Source organism: Epinephelus moara, chromosome 19 (assembly GCF_006386435.1).
Source record: "Epinephelus moara isolate mb chromosome 19, YSFRI_EMoa_1.0, whole genome shotgun sequence".
In the NCBI taxonomy this organism is placed as follows: Eukaryota; Metazoa; Chordata; class Actinopteri; order Perciformes; family Serranidae; genus Epinephelus; species Epinephelus moara.
The window spans coordinates 36714474-36740835 of record NC_065524.1 but is presented as its reverse complement, the minus strand read 5'-3'; the positions used below and the strand labels follow the sequence as shown (position 1 = coordinate 36740835).

The window sequence follows — 26362 nt, the reverse complement described above, 5'->3', positions numbered from 1 at the left end:
GACCTCTTTGTAGCGTAAACACGAACACATTTTTTCGCTAACAATCGATAGTCAGTAATGTTAACGTTAGCCGTCACGGTGCACACAAGCCATAACGTTAGCTGCTGTTCAGTTAACGTTACAAAATATCATTTTTCTCAGTGGTAATGTTGTCAAGTTTTATCAATATACGTGAAATGTTTGCACCAACATTTTTCTAAGATGACCGGACGGTGTCATCTACTGTAGCCGCAGCTGCAGACGGCATGATTCGTATCATTCATCTGTAACCTTCTTCTACGACTACTGATGACGTAATGTACCTTCTTCTTCTTCTGAATTGACAGACTGGACGGAGCTTCTGCGTATTGCTGCCCCCCACAGTCTGAAGACGTATCTGCCTTTAAGTTGTGTCCCATTTCTAAGTCTCAATATAGCCACTTGGTTTTTAAGGGCTAGTGAGATTGAGGGTTGATCTTGAAAGTTAAGACTGAGGGTTAAGATAGGAATTGGGATTGGGCCTTAGATTTAAAATTCTTGTCAAAATAAACAGTTTCTCCCACTAAATATGGGCCTCCATAATACAGATGATGGATAAACCAGTACTCTCAATGCCATCAAGTAGGGACATACCTCAAGTCTCTTGGCTCATCAGAGTCCAGTCACCAAACAGAAGAACAGACCTAACAGGGGTTAATGGTCCACAAGAGGAGAATGTTGAGAGGAGAGGTGGTGGTGAGGTGGTGGTGAGGTAAATCTTAGTAACTTATTCAAACTCTTTCTCTTGTTTATAGTTGAAATAGTTTAAAGTTGGCACATTTTCAATGGAGTTTACTGTAATATCTTTATATATACGTCACTGGTCTGTTCTCTGTCAGTGGCCGCTGCTCATTTAAAACAACAATCCCCTCCACACTTTGCTGTTTCTCAGAGTAGATTGTATTTTCATGCCTTGCTTGCTGTTCAGTAAATTACTTGCTTACTTGGATGGTTGGTTTAGGAATTTGCACTTTACCACATGTGTGATTTTGCGCCGCTCCTTCCAGAAGAGAAATTCAGTAGAAAGCTGTTAGAGAGCACATCTTCAGAGAGAGAAAGGAGCTATTCAGAGGAAGATTAACTTTTGGCTCAATTTTCTCAGCCTCAGACAATTTCTCCATCATGCTCCAGTAGCCGTACCCCCCACCTGTAAATACTGCTCAATTGACCACTTTGTTCATCCGCGGGACAAAAATGGGACGACTGTTGCAACAACTGTTTGTTTGAAGCTGGTACGTGAGACGAGAGGAGAGGAGATGTGGACGAAAAAGCTGGAGAGGAGGAAGGAAGTGGAGAGGAGGAAGGAAATGGAGAGGAGGGGAGATGAAAGCAGGAGAGAGATGAGACTGACACTTTGTTGAATGACCTCGCTTCTCCCGAAACAAATATTTCCTCTTTTCTCTGTTTGTTATGTTTGATAAATGAAAAGAGAGAGGCAAACAGACAGAAGAATTGGACTCCAAAAAACTTGTAAAGTGACCTTGTCTGAGTTTCAGACGGCCTTTTTTTCTACTTGTTTTACTGTAAAAGGAATAAAAGACCTTGGTTATAGGAAACTTTCTCACCAACACGTCTTCGGTGATGTCACATTGATGTGATGGAAACTTGTTCTTTTGCAACTGTAGGACAAAAGCCTCTTAAAGAAACGAAACAAGGATCAATTCAGACTTTACCTATGCACACAGAAAAGCACAATAGGCCCGTTTCCACCGCAGGAACTTCGGGGGAATTTTATGGGGCCGGGGCCGTTGGTGCGTGTCTCCACCGCAGGAACCACCCCTGAAGGACAGAGTTCCAGAACTTTTACAGGGGCTAAACAAGTCCCTGCCTCGAAGTAGGTACTCAGAACGGCCCCAAAAAACTTTACTTTACTTTATTTGTTTATTTGAAGAAAACCGTGCATATTAATGAACAATCGGTACAAATACATGACGTCATGTAAATATGCCGGATTTAGCTAGAAGCTAATTTCCATCCGTAGTCCTCACATTTAAAAGACAGACAGACATACCATAAATAACAGTTAAATCAACAACATATAAAGTGCACAACAATATTAACAGCAGTTATACAGTAGATTCAACAAGGGGCTACAGTAGAGAACTGTATGAGAGGGCTGATCAATGATTCATTCATGGGTGCAGATTTGATGAGTCAATAGCCATCCTTTAAGCTGTTTTTTAAAAGTAGTGAGAGTAGGACTGTCTGATTGAGGTTGGGATACCGTTCCACTCCTGGCTGGGACGGTGCTGATTCGATATACTCAAGGCAGGATGTGACGTTTTGTAATTACTATGGTTATCGTAGATTAGCTGGGCTAACCGTTAGCTGTTAGCTGTTAGCCGTTAGCGGTGCCTGTATTACACACATAGCAACACAAAACTGCTTTGCTAGCTCAATCATGTTGTAACTAAGACATCCGCTGGAAAAAATATTTTTTTCACGGATCGTTTATTGAGTTATTGAGTTAATACAGACACCGCTAACAGCTAACAGCTAACAGCTAACTACGTCCCTATGTCGCCCCAGTCAAAATGGTCGCGCAACGTAACTTTACAGGAACCTTCCTCCTACTCCACTCTCTCAATGGAGACACGGCAGTTGAGAGGGCCGAGCACCTGTTACATGCATTGTGTGTTTTCAAAATACATTTTGTTTTTCACAGGAAATCTACAGTTTTCTATTTTCAGAAAAACTTTCTATTGTTCTCCTGTAGTTTGCACCATTAGTGCACCTGTCAGTTTTTTTTCTTATAGTCATAAAAAGATTAATTCATAGAAAAACTGCAACACAGATCATAAAAAGAAGAAGAGATCACTGCATGGAACAAGCATACAAGATATAGCGGACACTGAACAGACAGAAAGAAATGAGAGGAAGTTAAACCTGTAAGTCAGACTTCATCAATACTTATTAGTAATATCAGTAATGTGAAATCTGGCATTCACCAAAGATGGCACCAAAACCTGCACGGTTTAAAACAACAATCTTTCTGGATCATTTCCAATAATTCTTCATCCAATGGACGACTGATGCCGCTCAGTATTGCCAAGTAGCCAATTTCAACATTGCACACAGTCAGCAGAAACTGTTGTCTGGACTTAAGTGGCACTTGATATTTAAAATATAAATAAAACGAGGGAGAGATAGAGACCGCGCTCTGCCTCTCTGTCAGGTCAGAACCTCTGTTCTCTTCAGCTCTACTTAATGGCTGTCAGCTGAGAAAGCTTTTATACTGGACAGACAGCTCAGCAGGATTTTACCATTGACTTAAATGGCTACCTGGACTCCACCCACCTGACTCTGCCCTCCAACCTCACTAACCTCTCTGCCCACCCGCCTCTTTCTTCTCTGTTCATTTCTGCCTCCCTCTTCATCGTCACTTCTGCTCGCTCTGTCTCACTTACTGTGATTAGGTTGGGAAAGGAGCCAGAGAAAGCTCTTCCAGTCACCGTGGCTCTGCTTCATCATTTACACACACACACACACACACACAGCACACAATACACTGGCAGAAACACACCATATGAAGATTCAGAAACACACACACACACACACACACAATACACACACAAGCATCTCTGCCGTTCGATCTGTCACTTTGCTGAGCAGCCTGTTATTAACTATTCAGATCAAATGGTCCGGTGTGTGATGTGTCGGGGGGGGAGTCGACCTGCTAATGGAAGTGTACACACACTACATCAGTTCTTCGAGCTCCGTGTGTGTGTGTGTGTGTGTGTGTGTGTGTGTGTGTGTGTGTGTGTGTGTGTGTGTGTGTGTGTGTGAGAAACATATTGACAGGTAGGCCCGCTGCTGTAACTAATGACCAGTGTTGTAAACTCACCAAGAGGAATAGTTTGCTTCAGACTGTGAGATCTTAGCAGTCTTATAAGTTTAGTGCAGCTACAGTGTGTGAGGTGGATCTAATAAACTTGGGTACGACATCAGGTTTGATGCCTGCAGACTGTGACAATTACAGCACCTACTGAATCACAGGCTACCACTTATGATGCAACAGCTTCCCATACTGAGTGCACAAGGATGCTGCACTGGTTATTACTTCTCCTGTGAAGCACAACATAGAAGGTCACATTATTAAAATTAATAAAGTTATTGCTATCATTAATAAAATTTCAGAAAATAAAACACTGACAAAATGTCTGAAAAATATTATCAAATCGTCCAAAAAAATGTTTAATGAAGTGACGGAAAAAAATGATTAAAAAAAATGTCTGGAAAAATATGTTGATGAAATGTGCAAAAAAAAAAAAAAAAGTTGATAAAATATTTGCAAAATTTTAATAACATGTCCAAAAAATAGTTTAATTAAAAATGTCCCAAAATTTTTTGATAACACGTCAGAAAAAAACGTTAATAAAACGTCTTTAAAAAAATGGTAATGAAATACTGAAAAAAGTTAATAAAATTTCCCCCAAAAATTAAAACAATGTCCGAAAAATATTTGTAAAATGTCAGTAAATATGTTGACGAAATGTGCGAGAAAAAAATTGATTATATATTTGTAAAATTTTAATAACCTATCCAAAAAAAGTTTGAATAAAAATGTAAAAACAAAGTTAATAAAATGTTAAACAAAATACTGATAAAATGTCCAAGAAAATATTATAAACTTGTCCAAAATAAAAGTCCAAAAAAAGTTGATGGAACGTATATTTAAAATGTCAAAAAATATGTTGATGAAATGTGAGAAAATAATTGTTGATATTGTTCGTTAAATTTTAATAACTTGTCCAAAAATTATAAATAAAATGTCAGAAAATATGTTGATGAAATGTCTGAAAAAAAGTTGAAGTCCAAAAATATTTTTTTTAAAAGTCTGTTTCCACAGTCATGGAAAACCTGGAAAAGTCATGGAATTTCACAATCACATTTTTATATTTATATTTTGTTTTGTTTTCAAAATACTTTTTACTCATATTTCAGACCTTTATAAAAACTGTACAGCTCATTGTTTTGATGCTTGAGCAGTTACTCCTAACACCAGATACTCACAGACATGAACTCATGTAAGAGTCACTTGATTAACTGCTCTGCAGGTTTCATTACTGTTTATTTAAGTGTGAATTTTAATGACCTCTAACAGCTAACTGGTAATTTCCTGCAGGAAATAGTGTCTCGTAAACATGATGCAATGCTTGTGAGTGTGTGTGTGTGTGTGTGTGTGTTTGTGTGTGTGTGTGAGTGTGAGTGTGAGTGTGAGAGTGAGTGTGTGTATTGTGTTGTGGTTTGTGTGCACTGTAGATCAAAGGAACAAGTGGACTGTACCCACACACTCTCGCACAGAAAAACTAAAGTGTTGTTGCCTCGGAAACCGTTCTGACAGTCGCCACCGTGAAGTAAAAAAAAAAGTGGGCATTAGTTATTTGTGCATGCACAGTCCAAATGTGTGTGTGTGTGTGTGTGTGTGTGTGGGTGTGTGTGTGTGTGTGTGTGTGTGTGTGTGTGTTTTACAATAACAAGAGAACATGTTTGTGATTTCGGTACCAACAAACAGCTGTTATTCATTTTGCCTCATTTCTGTCCCCCATTTTATTCTCTTCATCCTCTCACTGAAACAAACTCACAACAGAACAGTGAGTCATTGTTTTGTCTGTGTTACCTCAATCAGGAGGAAGAGAGCCTGCTAATAGGAAGTTCTAGGAACACAGTGTGTGTGTGTGTGTGTGTGTGTGTGTGTGTGTGTGTGTGTGTTTAGTTAGTAGGGAATTCATCATTTCCTGACACTCTGAAAACACTAAACAAACAGGGGAGCCTCTCGCCTCTAATTATGCTGTACGCTCCAGCACTTAAACCTATTAGCACCGGAGGGGATGTTTACGTGTGTGTGTGTGTGTGTGTGTGTGTGTGTCCCTTCTCTGTGTTTGTACCAAGGTGGTCCAAATACTGTTGTTCTGTTAAGTTGATAACTACTCTGACAGCAGCCCACTGTGTTGATGTGTCCTCTAATTACTCTGTATACATGCCTGCTGGGTGGTGAACACACTGCAGTGTGTGTGAGCGCCTCTGTCTGATTATTTTACCCAGTTTTAAAAAGTTGGACGGTGGAGTTTGGTCGCACAGTTGATTTTTGAGCATTTGAAATTGAAGGTCACTCTTTGTAATGAAATGTTTGGACGCTCATTTTGTTGTTTCAAACCTTTATTTACTATTATTGAGCCCAGATGGTCGGTTTCCCCGCCGTGACTCACTTTATATTTATGTGTTTGACAGAGTTGTGCTGTGAGCCCCCCATTTCAAGGCAGTCTAGTTTATTTATATACAGCACTTCTGCAACAAGCAGTTTCAACCACAATGTTTTACCATTGGACTTGAGTGGCTCTGCATTCATAGTTTCAAGTGCATTCAATATTCTTCCATGTTGTTTTTCAAAAAAAAAAATTAAAAAGAAAGAATTAAAAAAAAACAAAAAACAGATGGCAATTGAGTAGAAAAAGTTTTTATTTACAGCAATGAGCAGCCAAATCTGCGGAAAGACCTCATCCGAGCAAATATGGTAAAACTGCTCTCTTTTAAGGAAGTATTTATTTATAGCATATTTATTTATTGCCTCAGAATGTAAACACACACACACACACACGCACGCACTAAAAAACCCCAGAAAATCTACAAAAATCCAGGTAGAAATACATAAAAGCAGTTTTTCCCCCCACGATGTCTGCATGTAGCTTCTTACGGTTATGTTTCAGCATCTCACAGCACCCAGCTATACTTAATGAAATATATTTGCTTTATAAATATTGAAAAAAGTCCTTGGTGACTTGAAGTGGTGTGTGTAGTGCTAAAAATCTATACTCAATAAAATGTATGATTATACTTATAAAACATGACTCAAGTAAAAGTTTGAATTATTGTCTGAAAAAACTAGTGAAGTAAAAAATAATAAAGTTCTTGGTTAATAAATTATTCAAAGTACAACTTTCGCTTTTAATATTTATAAGATGTGCAGGCCGGTGCAAAAAAATGAAAAAATAGCTTTTGTTGTTACACATGAAAATTTAACGTAGCTTATGTTAGCTAGCTAACTGCAGTTTCAGCTACAGTTTGTGCAACTTACTTTAATGTGCTTGGGGAGGTTTGAAGAGGAGTTTTCAACAGTGGAGATCTTCATCATGTAACTGTTGCCTCTTTTGGATTTTGGTGTAAAAAGTGTAGCTAGATGTGGTCAGGGATCGTCACTGGAAGCTGCCACTTGTTCTGGGTTTTGCTCCATCATCATTGCATCGTGGTCAAAAGACAAGTGGTGCTTCTTTTTCCTCACAGCTGAAGAATTGGCATCCGCGCTAGAGGTTCCTCCTCACACGCCAAACTGAAAATTAGTCAATATGCAAGTGAAGTCAAAAAAAGGAAAACTAATTTACTCATGTGCATTACTTGTAACCTGTTAAGCTACTACACACCCGATATCCATCCATCCATTTTCATCCACTTATTCAGGGCCACGTGGCAGGGGGCAGCAGGCTGAGCAAAATACTATAAATGTCCCTCACCCCAGCAATGCTTCACAGCTCCTCCTGGGGGATCCTGAAGCTTTTCCAGGCCAGATGAGATATGTAATTCCTCTGTTGTGTTCTGGGTCTGCCCCGGGGCCTCCTACCTCTTGGACGTGCCCAAAAAACCTCTAACAGGAGACATCCAGGAGGCATCCTGCTCAAATAGAGTGTGCCAGTAAACCCGGAACTCTGTTAGCGCTTTTAGCACTTCCGGTTCTCTCGTCTAAAAGTCAATACGTTTTTTGAATGGTATTTTTGGTAAAATGCCTCAAATAAGGTCTGTGGTTAACAAAAGCTTAAGCGAGTTTCAGGTTTTGTTTTACGACATAAAACACGTCAGTAAATACCCTACTTGTGAATTTTGAAGCTTGTACATGTTGCTAACAAGTTGCTCAATGCAACTACAAACCCTGTCGGGGACATTAAACGTCATCACCCCCGAACAGGCGAGAGCGCTGGCAGTCCGCCATTACAGCTTCTTATTTTGCTTAAACAGTCCGATTTCCCCCATTATACAATTTTTTTTAAAATAAAGCGGCCGAAATCAGTTGAAAGCTTAGTGGCGGTGACGTCAAGAGTCATGCGACCGTGGAGTAGTCATGTAGTCCGTTAAAGCCTAACGTTAGCTTTTTACTTCTGGCGATCGCATTTAAGCTTCAAATGCGGTATGAAAGGTGTTCATATGTGAAGATTATCTCGCTGAACAAAACCTGTAAGTATCATAAACTTGTGTTAGCCACAGAGCTTATTTTCTGACATAATCCAAAACGCAATGCAAAAATCACATTCACTTTCTCTTCTGGGAACCAGCGCGATGCTAAACTTCCGGGTTTTGACGTCAGCCCTGGCACACTCTATAGCCAAACCACCTCAACGGCTCCCATTCAATACGATGGAGCAGCAGCTCTACTCCAAGCTCCCTTTGGTTGTCCGAGTTCCTCACCCTATCTCTAAGGCTGAACCCAGCCACCCTTCGAAGAATGGGGCTCAACCATGACCTCAGACTTGAACGTGTTGACTCTCATCCGACTGCTTCACAATCAGCTGCAAACCGCCACAGTGCATGCTGGAGGTCATTGAGTGATAAAGCCAACAGAACCACATCATCTGCAAAGAACAGACGCAATTCAGGGGTCACCAAGAGATCCTGTCCACCGGACAACACAGCTCTCACTTTGGTTTTACAATGACCTGATATTTTGTAACAAACCACCCATGACAATGAGACATGTTTGACCAATAACCATGGTCTCTCCTTAAACGTAGTGCTTTAGAGCCCTAAATATGACAGCATTTGGGACACAGGGCATAAACCTCTGCTTCTTTGTTCACCCACCATCCACTGTGACCACTTCCTAATGACTTCTGGGTGGTATAAGGCAATATCACCTGGACTGGGAAACACTTTTGACAACAACAGAAATCTAGGCTGCATTAAATTAACTAAAAAGAAATATGTGGCAAATTGATTTGGTACTATGCAAACTTTATTTCTAGTATACAGGGTTGAAAGGGTTTATGCTGCAGAGTCAGATATGCAGCAAAAAACCCCACATATAAATCAATTAGATACAATAACTGCACTTTATAAATGGACAGTTTGTATTCATACACGGCTGTTAAACAGTCACACAGGACCACTGCTTGTGTGACTGTTAGTCTGGTTGTCATGTCAACATAAAATCCCTACAGTCTCAGTGTCATCTGAGGCTCCCAGTTGTCACATGAACTGACAGATTTGCTCGTCACTCAGAGACAAGAGGACGAGTCCGAGGAGAGAAAGAGAGGCGAAATGATGAATAAAAGAGAAGTAATCAGAGAGTTGGTTAAAATATGTGTTTGTAAAATAGAATAATGTGTAATAAGTGAACAGATGAGTGGACAAGACTGTGAGCTCGTTTTTTACCTATATACATATTGTTTACAGTGTGTGTGTGTGTGTGTGTGTGTGTGTGTGTGTGTCCTTGTCTCACATCCCCACAGACCACAGTAATAAACAGGGTCTATCTGTGCGACCTCTGTGGTACAGAGTGGCAGGAGGGTCAAACCTGATCGATAGCTCAATGACTCTTCTCCTGGTTGTGTTTTGAGATGTAAGGAAACACGATCCCAGCCATTAAATATCATTATGCAGACAATGAGACACGAAGATACTGTGCAGGATGCTTATTTTTATTTAGTTTTTAATTCACAGTTGGCACTTTATTGTGCAAATATTTGGTGTTTTTTTACTTTATATTATCCCATAGTGTCCTTGGCACCTGTTTAATCTGTTTTTGGATCTGGATCTGCTTTTGGAAACGTAGAAAATCCAGCTGAAAATACATTTAAAAGGTTTAATGTTTTTAGATGAATCTGCAAAAATACAAAAAATATACTATAAATATACTACAAACTACAATACTGTGAGTCTGGGCTCCATTTTCTGAAGTATAAACAAATGAAAGTCTCATAGTCTGTCAAGCTTAGTACAGGTCTCACTTGTAGGATGTGATTGACGGATATAAATGATTTAGAGACAGTCTCAGTAATCTTGTATGTTTAGATTAGCCAGCTGATATCTAAACGTTTGTATCTGCACACTCACCTAGAGACACAGACAGACTGATTTCCGACCTGCCCACATTAGCTGCACAGCAGGCAGATCTCCACAGGCTGCCAGTCAGCCTGCTTCCCCCAACTGGGAGCTTTGATCATTGGGGAGGCGGCAGCAGGGATCTGGAGAGTGAGCATGAGCTCTGGGTGTGTGCTACATCCGTCAGATATACCAGCTAGCTGCTCTGTTAGCTTGAGAGGAGCACTCTCCTCTACACACTGATGCTGGTGGTGTAAACATCAGGTCTTTCTGTTGTCCATAATCTGGCATTAAATGTCTCGTTTTCCACTTTATGGTGTTTGAGTCATAATACTTTATACCTTTGCATTTATCTGTCTCGTGTGTGTATTAGTTTCTTAACACCTTTGTGTGTGTTTTGTGTGTGTTCGCAGGCAGTGCCGAAGCCCATAGCCATGGAGCCATGTTGGGGGAGCCGAGCAGGTGTTCTGACGGTGCTGATGTATCTGCCCAGAGTCCCGTCTGGAATCCCTCCACCAGGACAGTCTGGTACGATTCACACACACACACACACACACACACACACACACACACACACACACACACACACACAGACGAGCAGACATTATAGCATGTGTTGTTTCATCTCTTCTTGTGGTTTGATATTTGTTTGTGTGTCTCTAATACACTTTATACTTGTTCTGTGCCATTTCATGGGCGGCCGTGGCTCAGGAGGCAGATCAGGTCATCCAGTAATCGATATTGATATTTCTAGCACTGTCTGTTGAAACCGTCCAACATCAAACGCAGGTGTCGTACCCCATAGCTCCCACGGGGTCAAAGAGCGTGTCCCAGCCTTCTGTGAATCGTCTTGGGTCCATTAACCATATTTTCTCTGATCAACCTTTGCAGTGTTGTGTTGGTGTTGTGCTTTCTAATCTGATGCTGGCCTCTTAAATGTGTCTTTGTTTGTTCGGCATGTGTTGCCCAGTAAGGTGGTGCACAATACTGTGGTTTTTATTGTGAAAAAAGTGCTGCCTCAATCACACTTTGCGCTGATAATTTCACAAAGGCAGGTGCATAATGACCAGCTGTATTAGCTGCCGCTCTCAGCAGACCGTATTTATGTCCAACTGTCAGACACTTACCAGACACAGCTAATGCTCCTTTTTACGATTAAGTGTAACAGACATCAACCGTCCTACTGGTGTTTTCTTCATTTTTATTTGATTGTCGCCGTTGTTGTAAACTGTCAGCTGTCTACAATCCATGAAATTCCACAGCCTCGTCATTGTAGGCTCACAAAAAACGCAGTCCACACCATGTGTGATCCTTTTACAAGTTGAGCCGTTTTCAGCAGCTCAACGATGTCTCAGAAGGCTCCAGATGCAACGAGCGGTGCTTCTCGTGTGCCTCGCGGCGGCTTCCCATCAGCTCACATGTAAAACAGGCTCTGGCAGTTTAAACAAAAGCAGAGTAAACACACTAAAATGTGAAGGCATCTTAGGCATCTTTAGAAATGTGTTCTGCTGCTGTGTCTGCAGCCACATAGCAGATAGCTTAGTGTTGAGGGCAGCCCACAGGTTACATGTGCCCTGTGAGTCACACCTGCAGTCAGGCTGGACCAAAGATGTTCTCTCAACCCGTGAGCACCAGTTTAATGCCTCGGATGTGAACACACATCTCTGGTCCATGGTATCTGTGGGTGTTATCCTCTCTCTTAATGTTCTGTAGGTGCTGTTCTTCTGCAAATCAGACTGCAGCAACATGTTTTTCACTCTACAATCACATAATGCTCAGTCATCAAGTTCACTGAGTCATACGGTTGACAAGTTCACATTTGATGTGTGGATTTATCCACAGTCTATATATCTGTTCTGGAACAGTGTGTTGCTATCCAGATACACTGAGGACACATTAGAGTGGTAACCAGGTGGTCTGCAGGTCAGAGGACCTCTTCTGTGAGTTCAAGCCTGGTTCATTTCTTTTGAAGATCAAGACTTTTTAATGTGAGGCAGATCGTAAGTAAGAAAGAAGTAAGTAAGAAAGTAAAAAGTAAGATATAGTCACTGAATTGGCAGCGGCAGTAGTTCAGTCCATATAAACCAGGCTTGGGGACCAGAGGTTCGACAGCTTAAGTCCCGGTACAGACCAAGTATGGAGCATGGGCTGGTAGCTGGAGAGGTGCCAGTTTGCCTCCTGAACCCACTGAACCCCCAACTGCCTGGGGCACCTGTCCAAGGCAGCTCCCTCACTCTGACATCTCTCCATATAATGCATGTATAGGTCCTGTTTGTGCATGTGTGTGTGTGTGTGTCAGGCCTGTGTGTGTATGAGAACAGATTGAAAAAAATGAATTTCCCCTCAGGGATTAATAAAGTATATCGTCTTCTTTGAAAAGTTGCTAAAATGACAGATATTCTGTAAACAGCCTACAGTAGAATTCTGTTAACTTTTTCATTCCTTCTTTTTAACCTATAAATCACCAAGTCATACTCCTTTTCCACCAAAGCAGTTCCAGTGCTGGTGCTGGTTCTCAGTTGGTTCAACTTGCGAACCAGCTGAGAACCAATTTGCTTTTTCATGGCTCGAGGTGGTTAGGGTGCCAAGTCATTGCGTCAATGTATACGTCAGTTAAGTCGTGCTTTCCCACTGGCGCCAAGCTCGAAGGAACAACAACAACGATGGCGGACCACGTATTTGTGCAGCTGACGCATGCCGACGACCATAAGGCAAGGAGACAGCTTGTTTCCTCGACAGACCACTGTTGCTTTGATGCCTTCCCCGTGACGTATGTGGTTTTTTCTTCTAGTCCGTGTGCCACTCTGGAACCGTTTTTTCTGGCCCAGAGCCAGTTCTTTTGTCTGTTGAAACCGGAAAACCAGTTCCAAATTAAGCGCTGGCCCCGAACCGGCACTAGAACTGCTTTGGTGGAAAAGGGGTAACAGTGCATATTTAGGGTCCAAATGTGAAAACCACATTCAGAGGCCAAGAAATAAAAGTGTGGTGCAGCATAGACAAAAGTCTTTGGCCACGGTTGCACCACAGACTTTCAGTATGGTACCTTTGGATCCAAAAGTAACCCTTCAGACACGGTACCTAGACCCTAGGTCCGTTTTTGTGTTGAATGACGGACTTGAGTTTCAGACTCAGTGTGCAAACGTGATTGACACAACGTGGGTCGTATTTATTTTTATATATGCGACAATTTCAGACTCAGAATGCAAAGGCCTGTACAATCTGACGGGAGGCAAACACCGGCCTCCTGGGTGAAAGTCGGTGGTTGTTAGTTGTTGGACTCATTCACCACCCCTCCTGCCCACCCTATTTAGACTTCCTCTACCTTAACTTTTGTTGGCGCTGCTGAGCCAGACACGTATCATACCGATATGAAAGAACGGCTTTTTTCGTTGGTGTCTGACGCCAGAAGTCACTGACCAAACACCGTTTTTTTGACGACTTAGGAGTGAGACCTGGTTGTGAAGATCAATTAATTGCTGACAAAATTAATACACTCGCTCTATCTTCGGATTTTCTGCTGTGCTCTGGTTTATATGTTGTTACTGGAACATCTTTAGGTTTTAAACTTTTTTTCTGGATTTAACAATCAGTGAATGAGAAATAGTGTGTGCGTCTTTATTTAAGGACGATGTCAGCTGCTTTGTGTTTTTATTGTTTCACTGCTGGAAGGAGGGTTTGTAGTAAAATACAGCTGCAGTCTTTAACAACACTAAATAAATGACAGGAAAGGAGCAACATGACGGATATTTTGCAGATCAGGAATCTCTCGCATATAGTTAAAACCAAGCTGTTTTCATATTGTGATAGCAGTATGTTCTTTCTTTCAGCATCAGCATGTCTTTCACAGTGATGTGATGAATTATTCAGAGAAACTCTTGACATATGGCACCTTTTAAAGAAGGTCTGATGTGGTTGGACCTGCTTGGTTTCCATCCAACACTTACTGTTGGATCAATTGTTCCCCTAAATGAGACATCCTGACTTTCCACAGTCTGAGCTCATGTTGCTGCGACACGCGATATCCCCCAGTCGCTCCAGCCGACCACCACGCGGCTGTAGAAATCAGTGAAAAGCCAGTAGCACTTCCTCACAGACCTGACCGAGGCCTGCGGCGTTATGCTCCGTCAGCATGAGGCCAATCTTCTCTCCCCCCAGCTCATCTTCCACCTCAGTCCACCTCTCATGCAGTTAGTCTCCCAGACCTTTCTCTCTTTATATTTTCCTTCTCCCCTGCAGCTTTGTGGGAGACTGCTGTCAGTTTGTCTGTTGGTAGTTTTGGTCTTTAGAAAGTGGACTGTATGTAACTGGAGCAGGTGTGAGAAGCCTCTGTTCCTCCAGGCAGGAAGCAAAGCCTTCAACGCGGCGGGTACCTGACAGAGGGAACGAGCAGAGCAGACGGAAAATGAAGCACTTTGCAACAAAGCATTTTTTCCTCAAGATAGACGGAGCTTTATGTTGAAGCCTTTAAATGTGGCGACTGTAGTCTCGTACAGAGGAGGGAGAAGTGTCAGTGTGTGTGAGAATGATTGCGTAGGAGACAGGAAGTAAAAGCTTTAGGGTAATTAGGATGATTTGAAAAAAAAAAACCTGGAAAGGTTAGCGGTAACAAGTGCATTAGGAGCAACTGCAAGACAGTAAATGTTACAGGTACAGCAAATATCTACTTTATATAAGCGTTATGAGTCTGATCTGAAGTTTGTTTGCTGATTACGTTGTTCATGGCTGCTTTGCAGATGTTGACTCTCAGTCTGCACTTGTTAAAAGGTCACTGTCACCCTTTTTAAACAGGAAGTGTGCAAATTTGCAGGAAAGCCCAGTCAGTCTTCTTTCAGCATTGGCAGTATAAAAACAAAATCGGGGAGTGCAGCAAAATGCCGCCTACCTACTTTTGTTTATACAGAATGTGCCTTTTTCGGGGCAATGGGGGGCGTGAGCAAGTAACAAAACGTGTAGCTCAGCGTGTGACGTAAACAGTGACGTGGGAGGGAAGCCGCGGCTGGTCAGTCCTTCGGCGATTCTCTCGTAAGTCGGCCCGTTCTTCACCGTCCCCGTCATCTGACGGTTAATGGCCTCTTCGTTTGCGAGGACAAGGAGGGCGCGCAATTCCTTGTCTCCCCAGTTGCTCATCTTTACAGTGTCTGTCAGGTTTGTGTTTCCCTCTTGCTACTAGCTGCTCGCTATTCCTGCTATCAGCTGTGTACTGTTTATCCATCGCCAGTGGGTAGCACATGCGGTGTCATCCAACAGCTCCTCCCGTGGCGGAAGGGCGCCTCGTTCTTTTAAAACCAAAAAGGTTCAGCCAATATGACTACCCTACGAGGCGGAAAATTGGGCACCTCGGATCGACTCAGCCCAACATTCACCGAAAATCTGGCAGTGTAAAAGGGGCTAAAAGGTCAATGGTGCTAAGAACTTGGAGATTACCTCAAGTGTTGTAAGAGGCCTACTGTGATCTTTTAGGGCTGTACCCGACTCAGAATCATGTTAGTTAAATTAGATTTGGCTGTTTAATACAAATATTCAACCAATCAAGGTAGACACTAGATATTAGGGATGAGCGAGTTACCTTTATCTGTATCTGTATCTGTTCAACCAAGTAAATTATCTGTATCCGTATCCATACTTGGAGGGGACGGAGTTTGATCCGAAAGTTTGTGTTTTAAGCCTGAAATTGATCTGGTTTCATCAGAAATTGCTCTATTTATTGTTAATTGGAAAGGAATTTACATAACAGTCTCAGAATTGAGCTTCACAACATTTTTAATCACATAGATATTGGAATTATTGTTTAATGGCTTCGGATCAATGTTTCTGAGAAAGATAACTATAAGAAGATAATATTATCTTGGAGCCTAACGATGCAGAGTCTCTCCTCCTCCAGGCTCCACACAGATTTTTATTTGTCATTTTTGATCACAAAAAAAGCTTTTTTGATAGTAAAGGTTGCCGACCCCTGCTCCAAGACCTCGCACAGAATAACTGAGTGTCTCAGCTCTTAAAAAGGAGCTTTGCACTGGTCTGAAAGACAAACTGGCTGAACACGACTGGTTCTGCCAAAACTCCAACATAAACCCAAACAGACGGCAGGAGATATATTTCAGCTTTATGTTTTAAAAACCTGATTGGCCATTGGCGAAAGTCCAGCGTCGTAATTTCAGCTGACAAAACTGCAGTTTCAGAACATTTAAATTGTTTAAAGTCAGTGTCCATGTGTCGGAGTGAAAGCAGTGTTACTTCTCTGTCAGTGTTTCTATTCACCGCCTTATACTACCTGATGTTTTGGACATTAGGTCATCACAGCAGCAGCAGACTAATTTCCAGGAAATTAAGGCCAATAAGAGGCCTGTCGGTTCTAGTCAGGCTGCTGGTCTCTGGGGGACGTCCAGGCTCTTCTGTTGTTTTCTCATCAAATCAATGAAGTAGTCGTCGTCGTTTGAAGCCTTGAGTCGATGGTTGTGTCTTTGTGTAGTGATCAGAGAGTCAGTCACGATCACAGATACAAGCACAAGCACTGTTCATGCAAACATGTTACCACACATTCAACAACTTCAAACACACCAAGGAGCAGATAAAAGTCATCGACTTAAAACAAAAAAAAAAATCGCCCACCCATCATCCGTCCCCAGTCTCCGGCTCCTCTCCTCCCTCCATCCTCCCACCCCTGCTCCCCAGAGAACACTCTGCATAGGGTCAGACAGCAGTCCTCCATTGATGTTAGCATGTATGAACGTGAAGTCACTGCGGGCTAGCTCCGCCCACCCTCAGTGGGAGACACTTCAAGAGGAATCCTCGATGAGGGAGCCTATTTTAGCTCGCTTTCCCTCGCACTGTCTTCTCTTTCTTCTCTTTGTTTTCTTCTTGTCCTCCTTTGCTCTGCTCCCCTGAGGTGTTACCAATAACTGACCCTTTATATGTAAAAGGGAGGAAAAAGAGAAAACACCCATGTTGGTTTCAGAGGAGGCGAAAATAAGTCTGAAGCACCAGCTTTACATTTCATACTTTCTTTGCTGCCAGTTTCTTAACTCATGTTCATCACTCTGTCCTGCTGGTTCTTTGTCTCACTCTGTGTCAGGTGGTACTTCAGGCCTTTGACCAAGAACAAGGTATTGTGTATGTTCTGGTACCAAAACCTCCCAACAGAAAACATTTATATCTCAGTGGAGTTTCCCAGAACTTGTAGATACATTATCGCCTGGATGACAACTGACATCAGATCACCCCGGCTTATTGTTTGCTATGTGAGCCAATACGTTGGCAGCAGTGATGAGACGTATGTCAGCGTTGTAATGACAGGCTGAATTACATCATAAAAAGCCACAGTGTTACCTCTAAACATCCACACTCCAGAAAGACAGTTATTAAATCAGATTCACCAACTGAAACATTTCGCCTACAGTAATAGAGTTGTGGTATTATTTTAGGGCCATATCGCCCACCCCTACTGGGCAGAAGAACGTCTGGATGGATGGGTGGATAGATTGATAAAGTTCATACTGTCTTCTTATTTAGAATATTTTAAGGTTTTCTTATATTCATACAGACAAGATGTAAGGAGATGTGTTTTACCTGCTTGACAGTTTCACCTGAGACTCCAGTCTTCCTCAGAAGCGTCATCCGACGTGCTGCTGCTGCTTTTTTAAATTAAAGTAGGGAATCCCAGGTATGTGAGAGGGTGTACGCCCCCTCGTCCCGGTTGATGGTGCCGCTTGCCTGCTTCCTGATCTCAATGGCCTCTTTTATCCACCGTTTGAATTTATTGGTCTCTGATGGATGGATGGATGGATGGATGGATGGATGGATGGACGGGTGGATGGATGGACAGATGGATGGACGGATGATGGATGGATGGACAGACAGATGGAAGGATGGATGGATGGATGGATGGATGGATGGATGGACGGATGGATGGACAGATGGATGGACAGATGGATGGACAGATGGATGGACGGATGATGGATGGATGGACAGACAGACGGATGGATGGATGGATGGATGGATGGATAGTTGGACAGATGGATGGATGGATAGTTGGACAGATGGATGTAAGGATGGACAGAGAGGGTTGGATGGATGGATGGATGGATGGATGGATGGATGGATGGACGAACGGATGGATGGACGGATGGATGGATGGACACATGGATGGATGGATGGATGGATGGATGGACACATGGATGGATGGATGGATGGGTGGATGGACAGACAAATGGACGGATGGATGGATGGATGGATGGATGGATGGATGGATGGATGGATGGGTGGATGGATGGACAGACGGACGGACAGATGGACAGATGGATACACAGACGGACGTACGGACAGATGAACACATGGATGGATGGAAGGACAGCTGGACAGATGGATGGATGGGTAGATGACAGATGGATGGATGGATGGATGGATGGATGGATGGACAGATGGATGGATGGACGGATGGATGGATGGATGGATGGATGGACAGGTGGACAGATGGATGGATGGATGGACAGATGGATGGATGGATGGATGGATGGATGGGTGGATGGATACACAGATGGACGTACGGACAGATGAACACATGGATGGATGGAAGGACAGCTGGACAGATGGATGGATGGATGGATGGATGGATGGATGATGGATGGATGGATAGTTGGACAGATGGACGGATGGATGGATGGACGGACAGATGGATGGACGGATGGATGAATGGACAGATGGATGGATACACAGATGGACGTATGGACAGATGAACGCATGGATGGATGGAAAGACAGCTGGACAGATGGATGGATGGATGGATGGATGGATGGATGGATGGATGGATGGATGGACAGATGGACGGATGGATGGATGGACAGATGGATGGATGGACAGATGGATGGATGGACAGATGGACGGATGGATGGATGGACAGATGGATGGATGGACAGATGGACGGATGGATGGATGGACAGATGGATGGATCGCCCCAAACATGTAATTTCATGATAAAATTGATAGACTTCTCAAAAAATCAAGACATCAAAGTGACATCTTGATGTCGTCTCAGTCCCAGTCAATAGAGCTGTTGAAGGCTTGTGGGTGAGAACAGAACATTTTCAACAGGTGTCTGTGGACGTTGTTACAAAGCCACCTGCATGCACCCTTCACTTGCAGTGCTTTTCACTCTTTGGCAGAAAAGTAGCAGTATTCATCTTTCAAGTGCAGGTTGTGTTGTCGCAGCAGATGTCACACATGGCACAGTCTCAGTGCACCTGTAACAACACTTCAGATGTAAAAAGGCCTCCAATCAGCAGGTAGATTATCCTGTCACACTGACACATGGACAGTTTGGACCTATCAAAGATTGTGAGCACTTTTTCTTTCCTAATTTGTACTAGCCAAGCTCTGAGTTCCAATCTGTGCATTCCTCTCTGTCTCTCTCCACAGGCTGGTCTGTGTGATGAGATTACAAGCTGCAGAAGTAGAGGAGGTCTCTAAGCTCTTGTATAGCTTTTCTCCCCCTGATCTAGCGAGACGGAAACACGCTCACATAACACACAGATCGCCGTGGTTAAAGCCAAAGCAAAGTCTCTGATAAACTAATCATTTTTTGTACAACTCTTGGCCTAATAATCCAACCAGGAGTCCTGACAATGACAGTGAACAGAGGCGACTCACTGCTGTGAGAGTGGCTGACAGCTCTTGTCAGCCAAATTGCAGTGGACGACTCACACATGGTGCCTGCCTTCGAGAGACGACTCGCACAGGAGAGGAACAGCTTGACCACTGAGTGACTGTTTGACTGATTCAAAGTCACAGTGGTCTGACATGATGGACAAAGCAGGGGAAGAAGACAGACAGCCAGGGCTGGTGAAGGAAAGATGGAGGAGAAAAAAAACGAGGGGGGATGAAATCTTATTTTTGGCTCCAGTCTCCACTCTTCCATCTGCACAGCCTCTGTTTCATGTCATCTTTCTCCTGTCAGTTTTACCTCTTTATGCTGCGCCTCCCACGGCTGCAGTTGTTTCATTTTTTAATGTTTCAAATAAAATGGGACTCAATCAGTGGTTAATGGATTTGCCAGGCTGCACATACTCTCAGTTTGGTGCAGTGGAGCTGTTGAGGAAGGAGAGAAAGAGAAAGACAGTGGGCTATATTTCCCTCTCAGCCTCTCTCAAGCTTAGATAGTGGGTCAATAGACAGAGGCGCAGCGGCATTCACAGCCGCCTTTCCCTCCGCTAATCTGCCTATTCAGCAGCAGAGATGGAGCTGGAGTATCCGACAGAGAGAGAGGGGGGTAAAAAGAGGAAGAACATACAGGTACTGTAAGATGTTCAAAGTCTTTGTGAGTAAAAATAGAAAGAGCAGCGTGAGAGAGAAAAGCGGTATTAAAAGGCTGAGAGGTTCGATTAGAGAGACTGGTGTATATTCTAAAAAATACTCAAGTGAAAACAGGTAGAAAGTTGGAGAGCTACAGACAGAGGAAAAGATAGGTAATTGAAGGAGTTGTTAAATAAGCGAAGTAAGTAGTAAGAGTCCATGTCGACGCCCCCTCACCCATAAAACCTGATTTGCATACTGCTGCAGCGGAGCTGAGATGATAAGTCCTTGTGGTTATGCTTTGATAAATCCACTCCTGGTTTCCTCTAAACCATCTGAGAAGTAGGAAGAAAATATAATCCCCACATCTCTTCCTCTCCTTTACTTCCTCGCTACTCCGATCTGCTCTATCCTTTTGCAATCACTCTTCTTCTCAGCTTTTACTTTCTGTATGTAGTGACAACAAGATTTAATTGTTGCACAATTTTTAGGGGAAATTTATGAAATTGCAGCTAGATAAAATTTCAGTCGGCTTGTTTTTAATCAGTTACCTGCATGAGAACATTTTGAACAGTACGTGACAGGACTACATTTTCAGATGACAGAAATGGGGACTCACCTCAGATTACTTGACTTAACTGGAGGACCTGCGACTTGATTCTAACACTGATAAAAGACTTGATTTGACTTTCACTTTGTAATCATGGAGACTTGTCTTAGGGTGCTTTCACACCTGCCCTGTTTGTTTCGGTTCGATCAAACTCAAGTTCACTTGCCCCCTCAGTGCGGTTCGTTTGGGCAGGTGTGAACACACCAAAACTACCGGACCGAGACCTTCTTGAAGAGGTGGTCTCAGTCCGGAAACATGATTGGATAACTTGTAGTGAAATGCGCACAAACCTTGCAATCCATGGGACGTGGCAGACCAGCAGAATGTTATCGATGTCGATAGCGGTCTGAAGCTCCAAAATCAGTGACATAACAACCACAACATTCAACATCATCTGTCACTGCAAAACCCAAAAAGAAATGTACGTCATCTGTGCAGCAGTAGCCCACCAAATAAATCATGGCATTTCATTAAGACATGTAAAGTTTGCTATGTACTGTGCGATTTCAGTCTGCCACCGACAAAAGATCAACGTGAAAGAAACGTGGTGCTATCTTTGGTCTTGGCTCTAAAATGGTGGTCCTACGTTGCGCAGTGAGAGGTTCAAGGATGGCCATTGAGACAGCCTGGGATAAAATACTGAGAGCGTCAGAAATTTGGGATGGCCATCTCACAGTGTGACTATAAACCAACCAGTAGAAATGCGGCATGAAATGAGGCACTGGCGCTGAACCCAAACAAACAGATGGATAGCAGCTCGCCATGGAGGCAAAATGTGCTAAAAATGCAACAAGGCCCACCGTCTCATCCCAGACACCCCTTCTTTGTTATTCTTTCCCTTTTTATATATCTGGGCTTTCTGCTGGAGGAGAGGTCAGTAACAGTAAAATGGAGGCAGCAGGCACCAAAACACTTCCCCCATCAGTCTTTCTGTCTTCGTCAATATATCAACATTTTTACCTCGGCCAAGCATAAAACATTTTTGTGGCTACTCTTCAAAATTTACGTGTCTTCACCCAGATTTGCATAAAAACAGGTGGATGGAGACGTCTCTGAATCTGAATTTACAGCCTCTGTGCTCAACTTTGTTTCCTTCTGTCTCAGTTGCCTTCTTATCCTCTCTCTCCGCCCCTCCTTCCTCTGTCTCAGTCCTGACAAAGCATCGTCAGCCTTTTGCTGTATCATTCTCACTCTGGCCCTCTTCCTACAGGGAGGAGGGAAAAAAAGTCACATTTATTATCCCTGGACAGAAAATTGATTTTGGTCATTTGCATTAAAAACATAAAGGACAAGAAAAAAAAAATCTAATATGAGACAACACTTGGATTAATTAATGAAACCTCTGCTGGTTTATGTTGCTCTGCTCTAATCTAATTGCTCAGCGGACAAAGAAAGCATCCATATCGTCTGCTGCTTAATAAATTGCTCTGTTGATGAGTGAGGAGGTTCAGAGAGGTCATTAAAGATTCAGTCATGTTTTTATTAGATTGGTGTTTGTACACAGTGGTGCAGATTTAGCTTGATTAACCCCTGTGTCTCGTTTAATGTGTAGAAATAGAAACAAAAGAGGGAGAGACATTTCGTTTATCAACCGTTAGCATTCGAGCTATCACATACCTGCTGGGCGAATCTCAGAAGTCCCGTCCTACAGCATTGTGGTTTATAGGTTTATAGACTGTCGCTATTATAATTAACAGAACTGTGATGATTCCTGGGAGGAGGGGGGGGGGCACCAACAGCTGGCCGCCAAGGATCACCTTTTGCTGCCGTTTGAAGCAGAGCTGAAAGACTGTCTCTGTGCGCTGCTCTCCTCCGGTTAGCACAAGCTAACACAGCAGCAGTGGCCAACATCCAACACTGAGCTTTTAAACTGTCTTTTAAACTGTGTCATCTCTGAAGTGCTGTTGTGTCCACATATTCTCACTCCCAACTCCTCACATACCACTGCTTGTTCAGTTGGCTTTTGACATCTATATATGACATGCTTGGTATCCTGGGTGTGTCTGTTGTTGACGTTCTGGGACGCAATGTCAATTTACACGCAACATGTATTGCGTTTTTTCAAAATACACTTCCGTTTTGTCGGGAAGTGTCTGTTTGTCAGATGCATACAGTCTCAAAATGAACTTAAATCATTGGTAAAACACCTCGTTACGGCCTCTCTTAACAGACAAAGGCTCCACTGAAGACTAGAAAATATGAATGGACACCAGACCCAGTTTGCGGGAGGGAAAAGGCAAACAAAGTTTTATTATTGACAAGAAAGAGAACCATACTTAGGAAACAAAAGAGGGTTAGAGATCCAAAAAATGGGGAAGTCACTGGGCCAACCATGCAGTGGGCCGTCAGACCCAGCTCATCCCTCTACATAAACTAAAAACTAACCGTAGGCAGACAAAATCCAAAAACTAAACTACCGGTCATCTCCAACCCAAACTAAAATAACAAAGCCCAACAATCTAATCCACGCTGGGAACTAACTGGGACGAAAACCATTCCCCACTACTCCAGTGCTGCTGTGACCATGTGTCACTGTGTCTCAGTAGTCACATTTCCATTACAGTTTTGCGCAAATTAAATGCGATATTTACCTCGTATTTACATTTATGTCCTTGTGCAACAAAAGCACATGGTAAGGTTTAGGAATAAATTCATGGTTTGGCTCAACATTCATACGGGAAGCAAACACTGGGTGCCTGGGTGAAGTTCTGTGTTTTTTGGACCCATCTACCACCCCTCCGCTCCCGCCTGCCCTATAGAGACTTGACAGCTCCTCAGGTTATGTTGTGTTCCGGTAGCATTATGAGCTGATGCCACCCAGTGCAGGCAAGTAGGCAGGGCTGGAGAGAAAAATAAACTGTAAGAATCGCTGATCCTTCTTTAGATTTTGATGATCGAAATTGAAGGCTTATTTTAATCAATGCTTGACTCAGAATCAATATTGTGACACCCCTAATACACAGTGGGACAAAATATATATTGGCTTCTTTTAATGGTCTGTTAAAGGCGTACAAACGTTTCTCCTAGAATTTCATTCTTATCTAAGTTTCTATGAGCTGGGCCTTTCTCTTTCCTTCCCTTTGTCTCGGACTCAGGCTGTGACTACTGGCCTGTAAGCATCACTGCAGCACCACTGTCCTTTTCTTCCTCTCTTCTGCCTTGACCTCCTCCGACCCTCCTCCTTGTGTCCCACCGTCTCCCTCTGGGCGTCTGGCTGGATAGCTGCTTGACAGGAATCGGAGGGCAGCGCTCGGAATCTCAGCTCCATTGACCCGGAATGGATCCCCGATACTTTGATCCTCTCTGTCTTTGAAACCATCCGCCCCACTGGGATGCACTCTCCTGTCCACCCCCACTCCCTCATCTGTCTGCTTGTTGACTTTTAGTCAAACACTCCGTGGCATTTAGTCTCCGGTAACTCATGTATTTATTATGTGGACGTCAAGGTTTACCATTCACACTTAGTTGTAGAGTTTGTGCCAAAACTACCTGACTTTATGAAAAGCAAACGCTGCTGTTGAAGTGATTGATGGAATTGTTTTAAAAGTGTGACGATCAAGCAAGACAAAACATGGTCTTACTCATAAATTGGATCAGATATGGTTTAAAAAGTCAGGACATAAAAGTCAGAACAAGGTCAGGACCCTGATGAGATCTGTGTATCTTTGATTTATCTTGTTTTTTTAATGATGCAGCCACATAAATCACAACTTGTAAACTTTTTCTGAAAGCATCTGCCTCGACTTTTTAGGGATATCCTTCCTGCTTTTTGCCCTCACCGCTCCAGTACATTTTAGAGACATTTAAATATGAATTTGTAGATATATTTTGCCCTGCATTATTCAAAAAAGCATACCAAACACTGCCATGTACTGTTAATGAAAGGGATCCTAGTTAGTCAGGATCAAACCTGAATCTTACATGCGAACATCAAAGCAGTCGTAGTTGTGTGTCATGTTTCCTGGTCTTTTAAAACCTGAAATCAGTGCCTCACAGATGCATAAATATTTGAATATCAATGTGTTGCTGTTTGACTGACTTTGATTTTCCTTCGCTTCATGGAACAGACGCTGCCGTGGTATTTTCTGTTTACTATTATACTGGATCCTGAGCAGGCTGCCGTCCCTGGTGCCTTCATTGAGGGTGAGCACACACTCAGAAGCCAGGCTTTGATGTTTAGACAGAGAGGAGGGCCTGGCTGTGAGGTTTGTCACCGGGTTAGCGGGCGGGCTCCACCCGACACAGATGTTCTCCAGCTGCAGTCCCAGTTTTCCCCGTCAGACCTGTGCCGATAGTGTTCCTGGGGAATTTTGTCTCTTGCTAATGACCCCATTAGTCTATGAGGAGGAGGGGAGGATCGGTGTGTGAGGGGGTGTTAATGATGCGTCAACTCACCTGACAAAACAATCACATTAACGCGCCCGGTCGCCGCGGCTGCAAATGAGCACTTGCACTCACCTGCAGCATAATTTGATTACTTTTGACCAATTTAATTTAGCAAATGGAGATGTGTGAGTTCACCCGTAAAAATAAACACAATTATGAAGGCAATTTGTCAAAGGTGAAAGCTATTCTGATGGAAGAGTATTCAGACGTCACATTAGGAGTGAAAGAGTACCTATCTTTACTTTAACTTTCCGAGTCTTTGTGTTCTTTCTGTCGTTAGAAGCGGTCCTGGTTGAGGACTGGTGTTTTATATCTCACAGACAAGTGTGTCTGTGTTTAAATCCTGCTGGTTGCACACCACATCCAGACACACGGATTATTAGTCTGAGGTCTTGTGGAGGTGATTTTATTGATGTGAAATAACTGGTGGCGTTCCTGTTGCATTTGTCTTGGCCTTGAGTTTACAGACGTCTGTGTGTCTGATCAGAGCGGCTTCACTCAGATACTGTGTGAAATGCCGTTTCCTTCTCTGATCCGTTTCCTTCTCTGATCCGTCCCTTGTCTTTTCTCATTTTCATCCCTTTTTGTGATCTTTTCCAAAACATTTCCCTTTCTCATTTGTCTTGTCTGACTGAGGGGGATTTAATCACAAGTCTCTCTACCATTTTTGGTGAATCTATTAAACAAAGTTTTTTCTCTGATTACAGAGAAAATTAGTTGTGGTAACTAAGGTTGTTATTCTGTGACGTGTCTCAGTAGCTTTTTTTGGTTTGGTTTGATTCTGTCATAACTCTGCCTACATAACATACTCAGAAAAAACAATCTGCCTTTTGCATCAGCTGAGGCTTGAACTCACAACCTCTGTTACTAAGAATCAATTTCTATCTCACTGAGCTAATTAGGCAGTGACAATTCATGTGTAGCTTCACAAACTGACTAAGCCAGACGTGCAGGTTTAGCAGCCGTCCATGCATGGAA

At 42.9% G+C, this 26362-nt stretch overlaps 1 protein-coding gene across 1 annotated transcript in view; it reads left to right on the top strand.

Annotated features, from left to right (window-relative positions):
• Positions 1–26362, top strand: part of atrnl1a (attractin-like 1a) — a 428607-nt gene that overhangs the window by 394452 nt on the left and 7793 nt on the right. The window contains exon 29 of the mRNA XM_050071268.1: positions 10518–10632. Coding sequence (XP_049927225.1) covers positions 10518–10632 — 115 coding nt within the window. The remainder of the gene's footprint in view (positions 1–10517; positions 10633–26362) is intronic.